Here is a 20,619-nt window from a genome sequence, read left to right on the forward strand (position 1 = left end):
AAACTGCTAAATCCTGTGTAATCCTGACTGTGGCTCTATGATATCTGAATTGTTTCATTATGAATACTTGCAAAATTTTCTCCTTGATCTGGAAGCTCTGGAATTTGGCTATAATATTGCTCAGGTTTTTCATTTAGGGATCTCTTTTAGGAAGTGATTGATGAATTCTTTCAGTTTCTAATTTATCTTCTGGTTCTAGGGTATCAGGGCAGTTTTCCTTGATAATTTCTTGAAACAAAATGTCCAGGCTCTTTTTTTATTCATGACTTTCATGTAGTACAATAATTCTTAAATTATATCTCCTTGATCCATTTTCCAGGTTAGTTGCTCCGATGAGATATTTCACATTTTCTTCTATTTTTTCATTCTTTTGATTTTGTTTTTATTGTTTCTCAATGTCTTATGGAGTCATTAGTTTCCACTTGCCCAACTCTAATTTTTAAGGAATTATTTTCTTCAGTGATCTTTTGTACCTCCTTTTCCATTTGGCCAAGTCTACTGTTTAAAGAGTTGTTTTCTTCAGTGAATCTCCTTTTACATTTCATTTATTTTCCCATTTTTTCTTCTACCTCCCTCATTTGATTTAAAAAATCCTTTTTGAACCCTTCCAATTTTTTTTTGGCCTGAGATCAATTCACATTTTTATTTGAAACTTCGCATGCAGTTGACATTGTTGTCCTCTTCTGAGTTTGTTTTGATCTTCTCTATCATCATAGTAGTTTTCTATGGTCAGGTTCTTTCTTTGTTTTTGCTCATCTTTCCAGCCTATTTTGACTTAATTTTATGTTAAAGTTGGGCTTTTCTCCTGTGGTAGTGGGGGAACTTTCCTAAACTTCTTGCACCAGGTACATGGGGCCTCACATTGGCCTGCTGTGACAGGGGCATGAGGCCGTGATGCAGCAAGCCAAGGATCCTAGGGCCTCCTGCTCATGTTCTGCATTTGAGGTACAGGGTCTCACCACTGGCTTGATGGTGTATAGCCTGGTGCTGGTTTGCAGGCAGACCACCTACACTGGATTGCAGACCATTCCTGTCAACCTTTTAATTGTCACTGAGCTGAAAAATTGTTTCACCCTGTCCTTTTCTTATTTCTGCTGTGTCAGAATTTGTTTTGAGGTATTATTTTATAGCTATTTGGAGGTCAATTTGAGAGTTCAGGTAAATTCTTGCCTTATTCTACCATCTTTGCTCTGCCCTCCAATAATATACTGTTAATGGAGCTGTCAATTGGTCCAACCATTTTAGTAAAGAATTTGGTATTTCATCCTGAGTTTTACTACTGGGTATATATTCTAACAAAATAAAAAACAAAAGAATATTCTTAGTAGCACTTTTTTGGTAGTAGCAACCCAATCCTTTTCCTCAAACAAAATTGGAAACAAACTGTAGGCCAACTAACTGGAGAAAGAATGAATTTTGCTAAGTAAAACAAACACAAAACAAAACCCTGAAATATTATTATGCCTTAAGGAACAGTGAGTACATGGATTTTAGAGAAACAATGTTAGATTAATGAACTGATATATAGTCAAAGAAGCAAAACCTAAAGAACATACACAATTACTATAATAATGTAAACAAAAACATCAATGAAATGAAGTTGAATAATTACCATGACCCCCAGATGATGAAGTTGCTCCTTCCTTTCCAGAGAGGTCAGATGGTTATATATTTAGAGTTAATTTGCGTGGAACACCTTATTCGTCAACATCAAGTAAATAAGGTATTACTGTTTATAGAATCAGTTTAAATGCAGTAGGGGAGTTTGCTATTTAAAAGAAAAACAATGCCAGATCCTTTTGTAAAATGAATGCATCTTTCCCCTTCCCTGTTTAAATGTGTCCAGTAACTTAAATTTTATATTTTCCTAAGTCAAGCTTGCATAAAATGAAATGAAACTGTAATCTTAAGATTTAATTTTTTGGGAATGTTGGGTATTTCCTATGACTCAAAAGTAAAAGGTAAATATTGCAAATAACAGTCTTACCTGTTCAAACAATGAACTTTCTTTTTCCACAATACAAATGTTCTCACTAATTTCATTTGAAGTTTTCAGGCGCTTTATATTCTCTTTGTTTCCTGAAAGTACCCTTTTCTTTGAGGTGCTGCCTTTGAGAGATGGAAAAAGAGATACAAGAAACAAAGATTAATTTTTCTCTTTATGAATGGACCAACAGAAAAGAAAGAAACCAACAGAAAAAACTTAATACAGAAATATTTTTTTAAAAATTTAAAGTCCAAAAGAATTATTTAGGGAAAATGCTGATTCACAAATTAATCTTAAAGTTCAGGTAATACTGACAATAAACTTCCTCCACGATTCTGAATGTTGCTAATAGGATAACAACAAAAAGAAAATTAAATCAATCACCTAAATTAGAGTTAGGCAAGTGAAGCCAATGATTCTATAAGACATTATGAAACAATAAAACAAAATCAAAAGAATGAAAAAATAGAAAATGTAAAATACTGCTTCTTACTCCAAAGATTCTCCTCTCCTGTATTTTGCTGTCTCACTTGATTTGTTACATCTTCCTGTTCCTAGACTTTTTCTAGCACTACCCTTACAGCTATCTTCTTGCTCAATACGTCGAAATATAACCCAGAGAGGTTAAATGTCACATGGGAATTGGTAGAGCCATGATTTGAACCCAGGCACTCTGACTCCAATCCAGTATGCTTTCCAATGTACTATCTTATCTCCTTTTATAGTCTTGGAGGAGTGCTTAGGGCAATAAAAGGTCAACTGCCTTGCACGTGGTCACAGAAGCAATATATGTCAAAGGCAGAACTTGAACAGAGGTCTTTTCGACTCTAGGATTGCCTTATATTCACTACACTGTAGACTATACAGAATAAAACATTTTTATTCTATTGACTTATCTTTTTTATATTTGTCTATGTCAGAGTTAACTTAAATTACAAGTCTAAATGCAAGGGACTTTTATATATTGTGGACAGAAACACTTACTATTAGTGTCAAATGATGAATGCCATGTTGAGACTTTATTTCCACAGTCTAAAGTACTTTTATGATCAGTTTGAGTATATTCTTGTATCTTCAAAAAATCACTTGTATCCTTCTTGGCCTGAACTGATCTTTTCAAATCAGATGTCTTGTTAGTCATAAGATGAGGGTTTGAACTTAAAACTGAAATGGCTTCACTTTGTTGTGAGACACATGATTCTGACTGTGAAGTCACTTCTAACCTGGGACCTACCTCATTATTTTTTTTACTATTCCCAATACCATTAAAAGGTTTTTCTACATTACTACCTAATATGTAATCTGACTTGTCAATTAAACCATTCAATGAGCCAGATGGACTGCTGCTTGATTTTAGATTCAAATCAACCTTAGTTTGCTCAAATGAAAATCTTTTTTCATTTGTTTTGTGTTCAGAAACACATGAAGTTTGCCGTGAGTCACTTGAGTCTTGTATAAAAAGCTTCTTGCAAGGATATTCTGTTTTACCTTGGCTGCTGGTTGGATCAATAACTTGTTCATTGACAAAGTTCAACTTTGAGTTACTCTTTACTGTTTTTGGTGATACTGCTAAATTTTGAGGAAATGATTCATTTTTCTGAGGAAGTATGGTTTTTCTCCTTGAGTCCAGTAAGAAACATGTCATGTCAGAATTTTCACCTTTCCTATGCATGATATCAGTACTTAACTGCTGATTTCCACTATGTACATTATTCTCATCTACTGCTTCCAGTGCTTCAATATTTCCTGATTTATTCAATACATGTATTTGTTTCCGGCAACTTGTAGGCATGGTCTTTTTAGCTTTTAGTATCTTCTGTACAGATGGATCTGGACTTGCCATTTTTCATCTCCTAAAATTAAAAACATTATTTGTAAATATTTGATTTCTAAAGATGTCTAGCTTCCCCACGGTACCCACCAATTCTTTCAGCTTCCAGTCACCCAATGTTCTTTCCACCTTTGTATTTTTCTCCACACAGATGAGCAGCATTTGACTTTCATATGACTGGTCACTGTGCCATCTCCATCCATTTCAGAGACAGCAAAGAAAAGGTAACTGTGCTAGACATATATGATAAGAATGGAGAAGAAATGGAAAACACAGTCCCCACACTCAAGGAAGGAATAAAGCCACAAGTATGGCAATCAAAGTGTCAAGGAATTTTGGGAAAACTCTGTATGTTGAATCTATCTAATTATGCCGTAGTTCAGGAAATCTCTTAGCAGGTAACTCAATCTCTGCACAATACTAATTGCTTCCTAAATAGGGGCAAGCAAGCCAGTGATCTACAGAAGAAATAAAGCAGCAAAAAAGGTCCACTCAATTTTCAGTATATTTATAACACTCATAAGTTAATCACTTAATTGATAATTTGGCTTATTATTTAGAGACTGAAAACTGACCTAAAGACCTAAATACCCTATGATTATTTTCAAATTTTTTGCCTAATGGATCATTTTGATGGGGTAAAAGACCTTATATAAACCACCCATTTTAGTTCATATATTTTGCAAAACAAGCCCAAACAGTCTTATATAGCACTTTTTCCTGAGTAAATAGTTTTTTTTTTGTTTTGTTGTTTTGGTGAGGCAATTGGGGTTAAGTGACTTGCCCAGGGTCACACAGCTAGTAAGTGTCAAATGTCTGAAGCCGGATTTGAACTCAGGTCCTCCTGATTCCAGGGCCGGTGCTCTATCTGCTGCGCCACCTAGCTGCCCACCTGAGTAAATAATTATTAATGCAACTAATCCAGAGTTCTAAAAAATCAGTTTTACCTGACTTATGCACATCCACATTTTTATGACTTACATTTTGGAAATGTTTACTGCTAATCTAAGGAACATAATCTAGAAATATTTCACCTTATCTCACCTATCAAAAGACTTTCCCTTCTGTTAAATAATAACCACACATTTCCTCACATCAATATGTTAAGGTGCTTGTGATTCTGTTGGTATGGGAATTCTAGTTGTGGGAACTCTCTTGAGGTAATCCAGGTTTTACTGATTCCAATTCCAGTACTCTTTTCACTATACCTCATTCATTTTTCGTTACTGGTGAAATAACAGTAATAACATTAACAATAGCTGACCTCTGCTGAGCATTTTAAGGTTAACAAAACACCACACGTTATCCCATTTAAACTTCATAGTATGAAGCTGTGGCACATCTCTTTCCACTGTGTCTCTTTCCCACCTGCTGCACTTCGAACTTCTTGAATACAATAAGGGCCTTAGCCACCTCTCGCCTCAGGGTATTTTCACTTGCTCAGCTACTTTCACTAACTCCTCTTAAGCTTCACTTTCTCCAACCTATACCCTGTGCTGACCACTTCTGTGCTCTCCGCTGCCTCCTGTTCAGTCTGTCTTCTGCCGCCTTTGCTCCTAGTCCTGCATTGCTGTTTGGCTTGTCCCCCGTCTCTCCTTTCTAATCTCATCAGCCACCCTATTGACCTCTTCTCAGCCCCCTGTCTCCTTGTCCAAACCGAACTTCTCCGTCCTTGTCCGCGCCCCGCTGCTGTCTAACTCCCAGGTCTATATATACCTTTTCTTCTCTCCACTCAAATCTCGGGGCTTCCTGCGCCCCCACAGACCAAGCTAATCAGCCAGTCAGGGCTGCGGCTGGGGCTCGGGAGATGCTCCAGCATCACGTGCCTCACCAGAGCCCAGCCTGGACAAGTCTGGTATCTCTCGGATCCCTCCGCTCAGGTCGGAGGGAGCTGGGGCTTTTTTCTCCCAGCTGTCTGACCTGGAGTCTTGTACAGCCCACGGGGCTTTTTGGCTCAGCTGAAGCTGAGGAGGAGGGGAAGAGACCCTGAGGGCCTTAGGCTTTCTAATCTTAGCCTAAAGGTAGGGTCCCCAAATCAAAATAAATTTCCACAAAGCAGATTCTTTAGGCATTATCCCCACTTTGCCGATGGGGAAACTGAGAATGAGACAGGATATGTGACTAGCCTATAGTCATACAGCTAACAAATAGTGGTGGGTATACTCCTGTCTTACTATTTATGATCTCCCCAATCTTTAATCTTGGATTATCCTGATCGTTTTTGCTTCTCTGATCATACGAAAGGAGCTGTGAAATTACTAGAAGTCTGCTATGAATTCATGTTATCTACTTTTAAGTAGCCTGTCGCAATGAATAATACTTTTATTCCTCCTGGAATCTTTACCCTTCTCTCCTAAGAGGTTGATGCATATCTCCCATAGCCATCAATAATGTCCTCTGTGTGTACACGCGTGCGCACGCGCACACACACACACACACACACACACACAACTGCCTTTACCATCTCCTATTCCATATCTCAAAAGTGCTTTACATAATCACCTATCTTTTCCTTTATTCGAGTCTCTGAGGAAGAAGTGGCCTTAAATTTTAACAACCCTGCTGCTTCTGTGCTTGATACTATCACCTCCCCATCTCCTCTGGGAGCTTGTTCCACCAATCATTCTTTTCATTCTCAATCTGACCCTTTCAACTGGCTTCTTCCCTGTTTACAATCTAAACTCTATCTCATCTTTTAAAAGGACAAAATACCCCACTTTCATTTGATCCTATACCTAATACTCAGGCTGTCTCTCCCCTGCTGATGCTTTGTCCAGACCACTGGGTCTCCTAAAACAATGCTCCAAATTACTTAATCAACTCAACTTTGGAACCAACATGCTGGGACTGTGCTATACTAACTGGTCAATCAGCCAATATACACGTATATGGTCTATAATATCTACCTAGCCTCAAATCCCAGAGTCATGCTTCTCTATCCATCCAAACATCTACCCTAGCTATATCCTTCTATTTTACAGACCTCCCCCCTGCCAATTCCTACTCCACTTTGCACCTCTTGCTCTGGGAAGACAAATCAAATAAATACTACCAGTACTTGTGGAAAGGGCATATCAACTGGACTCCTCTGTGGCTCTACTCAACCTTCCAGTAATTTCCAAACCAAAAACACTCTTCCCTTGGCCTCTACTCCCTATGTGTTGTCCCCAACATCTCCCACTATAATCTAAACTCCTTGAGGCAAGGGACTTTATTATTTCTATCTCCAACATTTAACACAGTGTCAGCACTTAATGGATTCATTCTTTCATTTATTCACTATGAGCTCAATACGGATAAACAGTGTGATATGGAAGCTAGAAAAGTTAACAAGTAACATGATAAAATACACACACCATTTTAAGATTATATCCACCAAAGCATAGTGCTCACAGTGAGGGAGCTAATAGTTCTAGTTCTATTCTTCTGAGGTCAGATCACACCTGGAATTTTGTATCGTGTTCTGGTCACCCAAATTCAGGATGACTTTTAACAGTGAAAGGCCTTGATATCATGAAATATGAGAATCAGTTGAAGTATACGGATTCTTTAACACCTAAGGATGTTTATGCTGGAAAATAAAAAGCTTAGGGGAGACATAATAGATATCTTCAAATATCTGGAAGGCTGCCAAATGGAAGATTTTTCCCCCCTTTTCCAATGTGGAGGGAGAAAGGTGTATATGGGAGAGAAAAATAGAGTTTTGTTAACTGCAAAAAGAAAAAAAAATTTTTTTTAAAGACCTGAGTTTTGATAGCATTATCACTCTATGAGCAATTGTGAATGAATTAACTACTCTCAGCAATGCAATGATCCAAGACAATCCCAAAGGACTAATGATGAAGCATACTATCCACCTCCAGAGAAAGAAATAATATTGATTGAACACAGAAACATGTTATTTTGCACTTTCTTTTTTTTACTTGAGTCTTTTAAAGAAAAATGACTGATATGGTAATGTTTTACATAATTGCACATGTATAACTATACTGATTGCTTACAATCTTGGGGAGGGGGGAGGGTAGGGAGGGAGGGAAAGAGAGAGGGATCAAATTTGGAACACAAAATTTTAAATAAATAAATAAATGAAGGAATGAATAAATAAAAAGACGTGAGTTTGAATCCTGCCTAAGACATTTACTAGCTATTTAAATCTGAGAAAGTTATTATACCTCCTAAACTCAGTTTCCTCATCTTTAAAATACTGTAATGATTGGAATGATGCCACCTACTGGAGACTTACTATAGGAAAGCTCCACCATGAGGAGAATGCCTCAGAGGGCAAGGCCATGAGGCTTTTCCTTGGTGTCAGAAAGTGACGTTTGCTCATGGGTATTGTCTATCAAGGCTACCAGCCAATCAACTTGAGGAGCCTCCCATTTTCTGGGAGGGGACAGGAAGGAGGAAGGAGGGCCTGCGCAGAGAGCTCTGTTACTTTTTGGTTCCTGACTTCACCGTGGTGGGAGAGAGAGAAAGAGAGAGAGAGAGAGAGACTCCAGAGGACTTCACAGGAAAATTGAGGAAAGATAGGATTGCCAGGCTATTGGAATTCTTTTCTCAATCTTTCTCTTTCTATTTTCCAATAAACCCTTAAAAACCTAAACTTGTTTTATCAGTGATTTTAGTCAGTTTCCCCCAAAACTGGGGGGAACAGATTAGAACCCACATTTAAAATTTTAAATTACACAGTTTGGCTGACCACGAAGAGGAAAACCGAACGTTCGTCTTCTGCTCTGTCTTCTGATCTTCCGATTGGGTAAGATTTCCCCTCCCTGTCCCATTAAATTGGAAAGTACTGCCAAGTATCAGCTGTTTTAAATTTCAAGTGGATCTTTTAAACATCCTAAGTACCCCTTTTCTAGCTTTACCTTCACTAATCAGAGAAGGTTGGCCAGTTTGAATTTGATGAATATTTTTTTATTTTTATTCCTCTTTTTGGTTTTGTGGGGCTTTGTGGTGTGGTATGGAGAATTTGGCATGCACTGGATAATATTAAGATAAAGATGATTCCCCAGGATTCCCCATTAGGAAAGCTACTTATGGATTGGAATGAGGGAAAACTTAGACTAGATACAACCATGACCAGAGGAGGGCTTATCAGACTGTGTTTTATGTGGCATGAGGAATTACAGGGAGAATGGCCCAAATATGGGTCATTTGATCCCCAAACACTGAGGCATTTGCAAAGAACCCTAAGTAGATGTCCACCTGAACATTCACTTTATTGGAAAATCTGGGCCAGAGCAAGCTAAAATTATCATACTAAAAATATAAAACGAAGAAAATCCAGGCCCCAGCTTACATCTGAGTCGGCCTCCCAAACTGAAACAATAAATGATCTGACTCAAGCCAGACCCCAACTTGAAGACAAGGACTCTCAAACTGAAACAATAAACTGGCAGAAATTTCTAAGTCTACTTCAGGAGGCAAACGAAAGACCAAATAGATTTTATGATAGACTTTGCGAGGCCGCAAGACAGTACACCAGATTGGATCCAGTAGATTTAAGAGATTCCCATATTGTTCTCAACACATTTGTTTATAATTCACTGCCAGAAATCTGTAGATAGTTTTTTACAATGCCCAGACTGGAGGACTCTCACAAAAGATAGGATTAAAGAACTTGCAAATTATGTCTTTGACTCACGTAAGGAAAGTCCAGATGGCCCTAAACAGAGTATCTTGGCACCTGCACTTCCTGGTCATGATTTGAATCATTCCAAGCCTAAGCTTGAAGACATGGCCTCCCAAACCGAAACGCCCAATAATACAACTCAATCCAAACCCGAGATTGAATTCAAGGCCGTTCAGACTGAAATTCCAAATGACCCAACTCTTATTCCCTCTCCCTCTACTTCCTCCATGCCAAACAAACAAATAAATTAAGGAATAAATGATTCCCCTGTAAAGGAGACGGAGAAAGTAAAAATTTTTCCCCTTCAAGAGATCCTCACCCAGGGTCAAAAAGGTACTATACGTAAGCTCAGACAATACACAACTTTTACACACAAGGATTTGGTTTTATGGGGACAAAGTACTCCTAAATTTGAAGAGGATCCCACAGCAGTTATCAGGCAGTTTAGGGCAATTTTTAGAGCATATCAGCCCACTTGGAATGATGTTACTGACCTTATGGAAACAATATTGTCCCCAGGGGAAAGAGCAGATATAGTAGCTACAGCAAAAAGCCTGGAAGCCACGGGAAAGGTTGATATTGGGTGGCCTATTCAAGACCTTGACTGGGACCCCAATAACCCTAGGCATTTTGATATGTTGAAAGATGCAAGGGAAACATTGCTGAAGGCAATGGAATCCTGTATTAGAAAGACTGATAACTGGCAAAAATTTATAGATACAGTTCAGGGACCTGATGAGAGACCTAATAGATTCTATGACAGGCTGTGTAAGCATGCCAGGCAATATGCTGGACTAGACCCATTAGAAGGTAGAGATACCCATATTATCTGCTCTCATTTTGAAAACCAGTCCTTACCAGAAATCCAGAAATATTTTAAAAAGCAATGTCCTGAGGGGGCAGCTAGGTGGCGCAGTGGATAGAGCACTGGCCCTGGAGTCAGGAATACCTGAGTTCAAATCCGGCCTCAGACACATAACACTTACTAGCTGTGTGACCCTGGGCAAGTCACTTGACCCCAATTGCCTCACTAAAATAAAAAAACAAAAAAACAAAAAAACAATGTCCTGGCTGGAATAGTTTCAGTCCTGACAGACTTAAAGAAATAGCAACATATATTTACAAAGGAAATGAGAGAAAAGAAAGGAACAGACAGGACATTTTAGCTCCAGTACAGGAAACAACAAGGCAGCGAAACTGGACAATTGAAAATCACTGTCACCCCCCTAAACTTTGCAAGTACTGCAAAAAACAAGGACACTTCTTGAGGGAATGTAGGACTAGAAAACAAGAACTTAAGAGGGCAATGACCGAGAGCCTTGAGGAATTCTTTGGGGGAAATCGAAATAATTTTGGAAACTTTTATCAGAAAGGAAACAACCAGGGTAATTATAGGCCTTATTACAGGCAGAATCAAAATGGATATAAATCTTTTCAGAGAGATACAGAGGGACAGTATCAGAATAACCGTAGACCCTATCAGGGAAGTACAGAAGGACAGAACCAGAATCAGGGTAACCATAGACTCCCTCAAAGGGTGGCACAGGATTGACGAGATGAAGGGGAGGGATGGAAAATAGATACTGAAAGCTACATATTCCCAGATCCAGATTTTTTGAATGCCCTTGTAGCAGTCCATTCACCTCCCCAGAGTAATGAACCTCATGTGACCCTCAAAGCAGGAGACACTTATTATGATTGTCTGCTAGACACAGGAGCTTCTAGATCAGTATTAGTAAGCAAACCAGACCCTGGATGTAAAGCTGTAGGATTTTTGAATGTAGTAGGAGTCTCAGGAAAAGCCCAGAGAGTGGCAAAATTGAACCCTCGCATGGTATCTATGGGGCCCTTAACAGTGGAACATTCATTCTTACTCATACCTGATGCCCCTGTAAATTTATTAGGTTGTGATCTCCTTTGCAAGCTTAGAGAAACCATATCTTGTGCTCCAGATGGGGCTGTCTCCCTACAATTGCCAGGGGATACTGTTCATTTATTACCAATTTTACTTACAGAAGCTCCAAAATTCCCTCAGACATTCCTGAGTCTTTATGGGCCTCATCCCCTACTGAGGTGGGGCTCCTTAAGTCTGCCAGGCCTGTTACCTTTAAAGTTAAGGGGGACCACCCCCCTCCATTCCACAGTATCCATTGTCTAGGGAAGCAATAGAAGGGATCACCCCTATAATTGAGGCTTTGAAAAGCCAGGGTATTATTATTCCAAGTCATCACTCTCCATACAATACTCCCATTTTGCCAGTTAAAAAACCCAAGCCTGGGCCAGATGGTAAACCTGTTTATCGTTTTGTGCAAGATCTTAGAGCGATTAACAATCATGTTATCCCTAGGCACCCTATAGTCCCTAGCCCCTCTACAATAGTGTCATCCATTCCTTGTGAGGCTACATGCCTCACAGTGGTAGACCTTTGTTCTGTCTTTTTCTCCATACCAGTACATGAGGACTTCCAATATTTATTTGTTTTTACCTGGAAAAATACAGAGTGGACCTGGACTAGACTCCCACAGGGATTTGTAGATAGTCCCACATTATTTTCCCAAATTTTACAGCAGGATCTAGCCTCCATTACCTTTAAAGGCTCCACACTAGTAATATGTTGACTTACTTTTGGCCTCCCCTAATGCTGAAATTTGTCAGGAAGATAGCCGTCACTTACTACTAGAGCTGCACAAGAGAGGCCACAAGGTGTCCAGGTCAAAAGTACAATGGTGTTTGCCCCAGGTAGAATACTTAGGATTTATTCTGGCTGCTGGAACTCGCTCTGTCTCTTCTAAGCGAGCCCAGGCCATTCAACAACTCTATGCCCCCATTACAAAGAAGCAGTTAAGAGCCATTCTGGGAGCAGCTGGGTACTGTAGACAATGGATACCCTCTTTTGGTGAAATTACTAAACCTCTCACAGCTCTAACAAAAAATTCTGTCCCAGACACTTTACAGTTGGATCCACAGCATCTCTCAGCCATAACAGAATTAAAACGGGCCTTGTTATCAGCACCTGCCCCAGGACTCCCAAATTACAGTAAGCCCTTCACTCTCTTTGTGTATAAACAAAGGGGAGTGGCTTCTAGAGTTTTGACTCAATTGCTGGGGCCTAACCAACACCCCATAGCCTACTATTCAACCCAGCTGGACCCTGTAGCAGCTGGAGCACCACCTTGCCTTAGGGCAGTGGCGGCCACAGCCCTTTTGATAGAAAAAGCCTCTGATTTGGTCCTAGGTAACCCTCTAACTGTGCAATGCCCTCATGAAATAGAGGGTCTCTTACTACGTCACAGGACACAAGCCTTTTCAGATCAAAGGCTGGCTAAGTATGAAATAACCCTGTTAGGCAACAAGAATATCACTCTAAAACACTGCACAGTCCTTAACCCAACAACACTACTCCCTAACTCACCACTCTCGGGGGAGCCATTGCATGACTGTGCTTCTTTAGTTGATATGGCTGAAAAACCCCGTTATGATCTTTTCCAAACTTCTTTAGAAAACCCTGATCTTGTCCTCTATACAGATGGTTCTTCATTTATGAGAGAGGGGACCTGTTTCCCTGGAGCTGCTGTAGTTTCTGATTACAACACCCTCTGGGCAGCTTCTCTGCCTTCCCATTTTAGTGCCCAGGCTGCTGAACTTGTGGCTCTTACACAAGCCTGTAATATAGCCAAAGGGAAGAGTGCCATCATTTTTACTGACTTGAAATATGGTTTTGGTATATGCCACTTGATTGGCATGATTTGGTTATAACGAGGCTTTTTAACATCCTAGGGCAAGGTTATTGCCAATGGGACCTTATCAAGGACCTCCTAGATGCCCTGAAACTGCCCTCTTCCCTAGTCGTTGTACATTGCCCTGCCCACACAGGGAATAATGATCCTGTTTCAAAGGGGAATGCACGAACTGATTCTGCAGCCAAGCTCGCTGCTTTAGAAGCTCCTGAACATATATTTAACCTCTTACCTTCTAAGGATGTTCCTCTTAAACTAACTTATGATGAGTCAGAAGTGGGAAAATGGAGAAAGAAATTTATGGCAAAACAGATCAATGGCATCTGGGTGTCTCTGGAAGGTAAGCCACTTCTTCCCCGGAAATTCTATCACCAGGTACGCCTCTCTGTTCACAAAAAAGGCCATTTTGGTACACAAAGCATTGTATACTCTATTAAGAGAACCTGGATAACACCAGGTGTGACTAACACAGCATCTTGAATCTGCTCGGGCTGTTCCACATGTCAATCTTATAATCAGCATGCTTTTAAGGCCAAAGCTTATGGAGGGCGTCCTCTAGCATATACACCCTTTGAGCACTTGCAAATTGACTATATTACAATGCCAAAAGCAGGACATTATAAATTTTGCCTTGTAATAGTTGATCAACTCACTTGGTGGGTGGAGGCATTTCCCAGCCCCCGAGCCACAGCTGCCTTTGTTGCCAAAATTCTTCTTAAAGAGGTAGTCCCTCGTTTTGGTCCACCAGCCCGAATTGATTCTGACAAAGGCACACATTTTACTGATTCGATTTTATCCCAAATCTACTCTTTCTTGGGAGTGACTCCAAAATTCCACACGCCCTACCATCCACAAAGTTCAGGCCAAGTTGAACGTATGAATAAAGAGCTTAAGAGTATGATTGGCAAATTATGTACTGAAACCCATTTGAAATGGCCTGATGTTCTACTATTGGCATTATTCTATCTATGCAGAAGACCAAGAGGAGAACTTCATATATCTCCCTATGAAACGCTTAGTCACCCTCCTATCCAAGCTAAAACTTTTTCCCCAGTTTATACATCACTGGTGGGAAGTGATACTTCTGTTGCCTCCTATATACAGGAATCACAAACTAGGCTACGTGAACTTCATGAAGCAAGAGCTGTGGTCCAGGCAGGACCCTTAGACTTTTCATTGCATAATTTAAATCCAGGAGATAAAATATATGTAAAGAATTTTTAGAGAACCAGTGGAACCCAGCCTGCTTGGGAGGGACCTTTTCAGGTATTATTGACAACTCCTACTGCCATTAAAATTGGTGAAAAAGACTCTTGGATTCATTGTTCTCATGTAAAGCCTGCACCATTCATAGGTAAAGAGATTTCAGATAAAACTCAAATAGACACTGAAGAGCAAAACCCCCTAACAATAGCAACTGTTAAAGAGAATAGAGAGCCCAGGGGCAACAGGCAGTTCCCATTTGATGCTTTGGGACTCAGTCTTCCTAAAGTATTGGGAGATGGAAATTGCCTTTTTAGGTCCTTAGCAGACCAGCTGCAAGGTCACTGTAGGAATCATCTCAGACACAGACAAGAATCTGCTTCTTATATGATTAACCATAGAATTGAATTTGAGTCTTTTAGAATAAATGACTTCTTTTGAAAAATATGTTGAGGACTTAAGACAACCGGGTAGGTTGGGAGGAAATTAAACGATTGTAGCCTTTGCTAGACAGAACAAGCTGATGTGGTAGTTCATCAGTTGAATCAGCCCCTATTGAAAATCAGTGGCACAGACAAAGCTGATGCTAGAGAACGCCACATTTTCTACCATAGAAAACATTATGACAGCATTAGAAAAATCAATGACAATTCAGAAACCCCTGCCACTTTGACATGCAGAGAATTGGGGAACCAGTTAAAACAATGTGGCATACCCCAAATTCTAGCTTGATCTATCAATGAACATATTGAATATTGAATCTTGCTAACTGAAGCCTTATTTCTTTTTGATAAATTGATCACCACTTTAAGTATCTGTTACCGTTATACTAGAGAATTCATGTATAAGATGATGTGGTTTACTTGCTAAAAGAAGATAATGTAAAAATATCTAATATAATTAGCTATTTACATTCATTTATCATTTATATGTCATTATACTCTGGGTATGGTTTGGAATTATTGTATAGATTACTAGTATATCCTCAGTTATGCAGTATAACATGCATTTTTACCATCATCCTATCTTTGGTGAAATTAATATGAGATTTATGAAGTATGGAAACTTATCATTTCAGAGACATAACTGACTCTTACAGTAAGCTTGCAGGCCCTGGAGAGAATATGTGTGCAACAAGAGGAGAGACGGGTACAAGTAAGTCCATGGTTTGCTTATGATGGCGACTATGTAGAGCAGTCCAGTTCCTTCCTCTCTCCCTCCTAAAATAACCTAATTTATCTGAACTTCTTTTCTTTGTGTCTCACTCAGTCTAATCACCTGTGGCCTAGAACAATCACTGGCTGTCTCGAAACCATGAGATATGGTATGATAATCTTTCCATGACATTTTTCAGGTGTCATGAACACATACTAAATTTGGCTTTGATCCAGACACATGGTGATAAGAAGTGTTATAGATTGTATAACTACCTCATGTAACTGAATGTATTAATTTGATCATTGACAACACTATGCTAAGGTTTAGTAAAAATCCAGCAATTCAAACAGTTAAAGAAGCCCTCTCTTTGTTCCAACAGCTGAATTAGGTCTAGGATTTATTTTTGTCTAAAAGACTTAAAAACTTCAGGCTTTCTGAAAAAAAAAAAACAACAAAAACACTAGCCTAGTGTTCTCGCTCTCTCTCTCTTTTTTTTTTGTAAGGCAATTGGGGTTAAGTGACTTGCCCAGGGTCACACAGCTAGTAAGTGTTAAGGGTCTGAGACCGGATTCAAACTCAGGTCCTCCTGAATCCAGGGCCTGTGCTCTATCCACTGCGCCACCTAGCTGCCCCGCCTAGTGTTCTCTTAAGGTAAAGCCTGGGAAGCTCTCTCCCACTACTGCCAATGGGCAAAAGGCTGAGAAAACCACTGGTCCAAGAATAGGGTCCAAAGTATGCTTCTACTGACAGTGCTTATATTCACTACATAAAATTCCTATTTGCCTGTAGTCAAACATGTTAAGATTCACCCTGATAATTCTTGTCTACAGATGTGTACAAGAATTGAGGTGCCACTAATAACTGTTATTCACAATTATCTGGTAGTTCTATATCTAGGCATAGTTTTCTCTGCCGTATCTTCCACTGCAAAATATTTCACCTACCCTGATCTAATGCTTTCTTTTTAATTCCTGTTCACTGAAATTCAGTATCTATTTTCAAGTTAATTCTACTATGAGAGCCAAACTGACTCCATTTTGTAAATAACTTTCATTTTGAGAGAGTTTTGTTTTTCAGTAAATCACCTGATTTTAGGGAATTCTATTTGTTTGCTCTTCCCCTCCCATCTCAAAGAGACCCAAATCTTTCTTCTAATAAGGAATAAGGCTACTCAAGCTTTATGTCCTATTCACATCTTTGTTTTCCTTTAATGTATAAAAATTTGTATACAATCTGTATTCAGAGTCTTTGTGCCTGCTGAGGGGCCCTGGACCCAATTTGCTATGTGTGATTTGTTAAAAAAAAATTGCATTGCTAGGACTTTGTCTCCTTAGTCATTATAAATCCACTCATGATACTACTCAGATAATTTGGACTCAATGTCCCCAAGGGATTTTATGAAACCCTTTGTAAAGCCAGAGGCTGAACCAAGATTCTCAAGACATTATCACATAAAAACTGTCACTGTGAAATACATATTATTTATTATTATTATTATTATTATTATTATTATTATTATTATTATTATTATTATTATTATGTTATACTGGCAATTGTTTTTCTCATGCCATCCGACCCTTCTGGGACATAAACCCTCTAAATCCAACTTCAGTTATGCCAAACTCAGGTTACCTATTTTTGTCATGTGATCTCAGAAAGTCTTAAGATCATGAGCACAAATCACATACAAGTTATTTTTCACTTGGTTACACCAAGGCTTCTTAAACTTTTTCCACAACCCCTTTTTGCCCAAGAAAATTTTACACAACCCCTGTATATAGGTATTTAAAATAGATATACATAACCTTTTAATGTTGCCAAATTTTTCATGACCCATTCAGTTACACGACCCCATATGGGGTTGTAACCCATGGTTTAAGAAGCTTTGGCCTACACCATGCACTAAAAAAGTTACAAGGGTCCCAAGGAACTGTGAATTCCTATAGGCAGTGGGCCCTTAATTTTTCAGTTCATTCAAAGACTTGACTGAGAATAATTCCCCTGACCCTATTTCTGAAGCTGATATAAATGAGGAATTGTTTACTTCAAGATCCATTTATCTCTCCTCTGACCCTGATCTGTCCATGCTTGACCATAAGAAATCTTTCATGTTCTATGATCATGAATGTAAAAATAAAAGCCAGCATTTATAAAAGGTTTTCAGGTGTACAAAGCATTTTACGTATCTCCTTTGAGCTTCACAATAACCTGTGAGGGAGGTGCTATTATCCCCATTTTACAGACAAGGAAACAGGTGGGGGGCAGGGTTAGTGATTTGCTTATGGTTAGACAAATGTGACAGTAAAATCTGTTATAGAGACAGAGGCGAGAATTCCAACCACATTCAATTTATTAGCAAAACTAGCAACTGCCAACAACCAAAACCAATGTTCTCTCACTGACCAAAGCCAAACTGGGGTTTTATATAACTCATTTTGATACTAGTAAAAGAGGAACTATATTCATGAGGTTAACACATATTCATGATACTAGCAACTATTCATGAGATTTACAGGAATAGGGAAGTATTATAAGAACAGCTAAGTTGTTTGATCTGTAATATTCAGTTGTTGGGCATGGTGGAGGTATGACAATCATCAATTTATCTACCTGATATCATATCAAACAACCTGTGAGTTATGGAATTATTGTGCTAACTGGAAAGTACTGTTCTTGTGGTAAAGGTAGTCAAGAATGTTAGCTTCTGACTTTTCCCACCCCCAATTTTCCCTCCTTTCTATCAGAACCGTTTCCCCCCACCCCCCCACCCCCCAATCCCCTTAACCTCCTACTTTTCTTGTAAGGTAAGATAGATTTCTATACCCAACTGAGTGTGTATGTTATTCTCTATGAGTCAATTCCTCTGAGAGTAAGGGTCATGCACACACCCCTTAATTCCCCCATCTTTCCCTCCACTATAAAAACTCTTTCATGCCTTTTTTGTTTTTTTTGCAGGACAATGAGGGTTAAGTGACTTGCCCAGGGTCACACAGCTAGTAAGTGTCAAGTGTCTGAGGCTGGATTTGAACTTGGGTTTTCCTGAATCCAGGGCCAATACTCTATCCACTGCACCACCTAGCTGCCCCTCATGTCTTTTTTATGTCAGAAAATGTACCCCATTCTACCTCTCCTTTTCCCCTTCTCCCAGTACATTCCTATTTCTCATCCCTATATTTGTTTTTTAAGATAACGATCCCATCATATTCAACTCATACCCATGCCCTCTGTCTATGCATACTCCTTCTAACTACCCTAATAATGAGAATGTTTTTAGGAATCACAAGTATTATTTTTCCATTTAGGAATGTAAATAGTTTAACAATATTGAATCTCCTATGAGTTCACTTTCCAGTTTATCTTTTTATGCTTCTTTTATGTTTTGTATTTGGAAGTAAAAATTTCTATTCAGTTCTGGTCTTTCCATTAGGAATGCTTTAAAATTCTCTATTTTACTGAATATCCATTCCCCGCACCCCCCAGTTTTGCTGGGTAGGTGATTCTTGGTTGTAATCCTAGCTCTTTTGCTCTCCAAAATACCATATGCCAAGCTATTCAATCCTTTAAAAAGTGATAAATCTTGTGTATGGCTCCATGATATCTGGATTGTTTCTTTTTGGCTGCTTATATTACTTTTCCTTGAGCTAGGTGCTTTGGATTTTGGCTATAATATTTGTGGGAGTTTTCATTTTGGGATCTCTTTCAAGAGTTAGATTCTTTCAGTTTCTATTCGACCTTCTGGTTCTAGAACATCAGGGCAGTATTCCATGATAATTTCTTGAGAGGCAATGTCTAGCCCCCCTCCCCCCCCCCTTTTCTTTGATCGTGGCTTTCAGGCAGTCCAGTACTTCTTAAATTATCTCTCCTGGTCAGTTGTTTTTCCGATGAGATAGTTTACATTTCCTTCTCTTTTTTTATTCTTTTGATTTTGTTTTATTGTTTCTTGATGCCTCAAAGGTTCATTTGCTTTCACTTGCCCAATTATCATTTTTAAGGAATTATTTTCTTCAATGAGCTTTTGTATCACCTTTTCCATTAAGACAATTCTACTTTTTAAGGGGTTCTTTTCTTCAGGGGATTTTTGTACATCTTTTTCTTTCTGGCCAATTCTGCTTTTAAAGGAGTTCTTCTCTTCAGTGAATTTTTGTATATCTTTTTCCATTTGGTCAATTCTTCTTTTCAACGTATTCTTCTCTTTAATGGATTTTTGTGCCTCTTTTACCATTTGACTTATTCTATTTTTTAAGGTGTTATTTTTATTCAGTATTTTGGGGGGCTTATATAAAAGCCGTTGACCCTTTCTTCTTTCTTTTTTAAAAATTTTTTGGCATCACTTATTTTTCTAATTTTTCTTCTATCCCTCTTACTTGATTTTAAAAATCCTTTTTGAAGGGGCAGCTAGGTGGTGCAGTGGATAGAGCACCAGCCCTGGAGTCAGGAGTACCTGAGTTCAAATCCAGCCTCAGACACTTGACGCTTACTAGCTGTGTGACCCTGGGCAAGTCACTTAATCCCAATTGCCTCACCAAAAAAAAAAAAAAAAATCCTTTTTGAACTCTCCCATAGCCTGAAACCAATTCATATTTTTCTTTGAGGCTTTAGATGTAGCAGTTTTGATGCGTTGTCTTCTTCAGAGCTTGTGTTTTTGTCTTCCTTATCGCCATTGTAACTTTCTATTGTCAGGATCTTTTTCTGCTGTTTGCTAATTTCCCCAGTCTATTTCTTGACTTTTTTTTTTTTTTTAGTGAGGCAATTGGGGTTAAGTGCCTAGGGTCACACAGCCACCTAGCTGCCCCCTATTTCTTGACTTTTAACTCTATGCTAAAGTGGGGCTTTCCTTCCAAAGTGGAGGGAGCACTGTCCCAAGCCTCATGTTTTTTTGTGCAGCTATTTTAAGAGATAATTTTGGGGACCTGTAAGTTTTCAGTTCTTCATAGGTGGTGTGATCTAGGAAGAAGTGTGTTTACTACTCTTCTGGCCTGTGCTAAGATCTGTAAGTGACCACGAGTACTCTTTTCTGCCCTGGAACTGTGACCAGGGTCCCAGCTGAGGTCACAAACTCCAGGACTGA

At 39.0% G+C, this 20,619-nt stretch overlaps 1 protein-coding gene across 1 annotated transcript in view; it reads right to left on the reverse strand.

Annotated features, from left to right (window-relative positions):
* Positions 1–20,619, reverse strand: part of ATF7IP2 (activating transcription factor 7 interacting protein 2) — a 108,106-nt gene that overhangs the window by 72,173 nt on the left and 15,314 nt on the right. Inside the window, exons 2-3 of the mRNA XM_043979560.1 lie at positions 2,972–3,840; positions 1,988–2,109 (exon numbers count right to left, since the gene is read on the reverse strand). Coding sequence (XP_043835495.1) covers positions 1,988–2,109; positions 2,972–3,830 — 981 coding nt within the window. The 5' untranslated portion in view covers positions 3,831–3,840. The remainder of the gene's footprint in view (positions 1–1,987; positions 2,110–2,971; positions 3,841–20,619) is intronic.

This window comes from Dromiciops gliroides, chromosome 1, assembly GCF_019393635.1.
Source record: "Dromiciops gliroides isolate mDroGli1 chromosome 1, mDroGli1.pri, whole genome shotgun sequence".
NCBI lineage: Eukaryota > Metazoa > Chordata > Mammalia > Microbiotheria > Microbiotheriidae > Dromiciops > Dromiciops gliroides.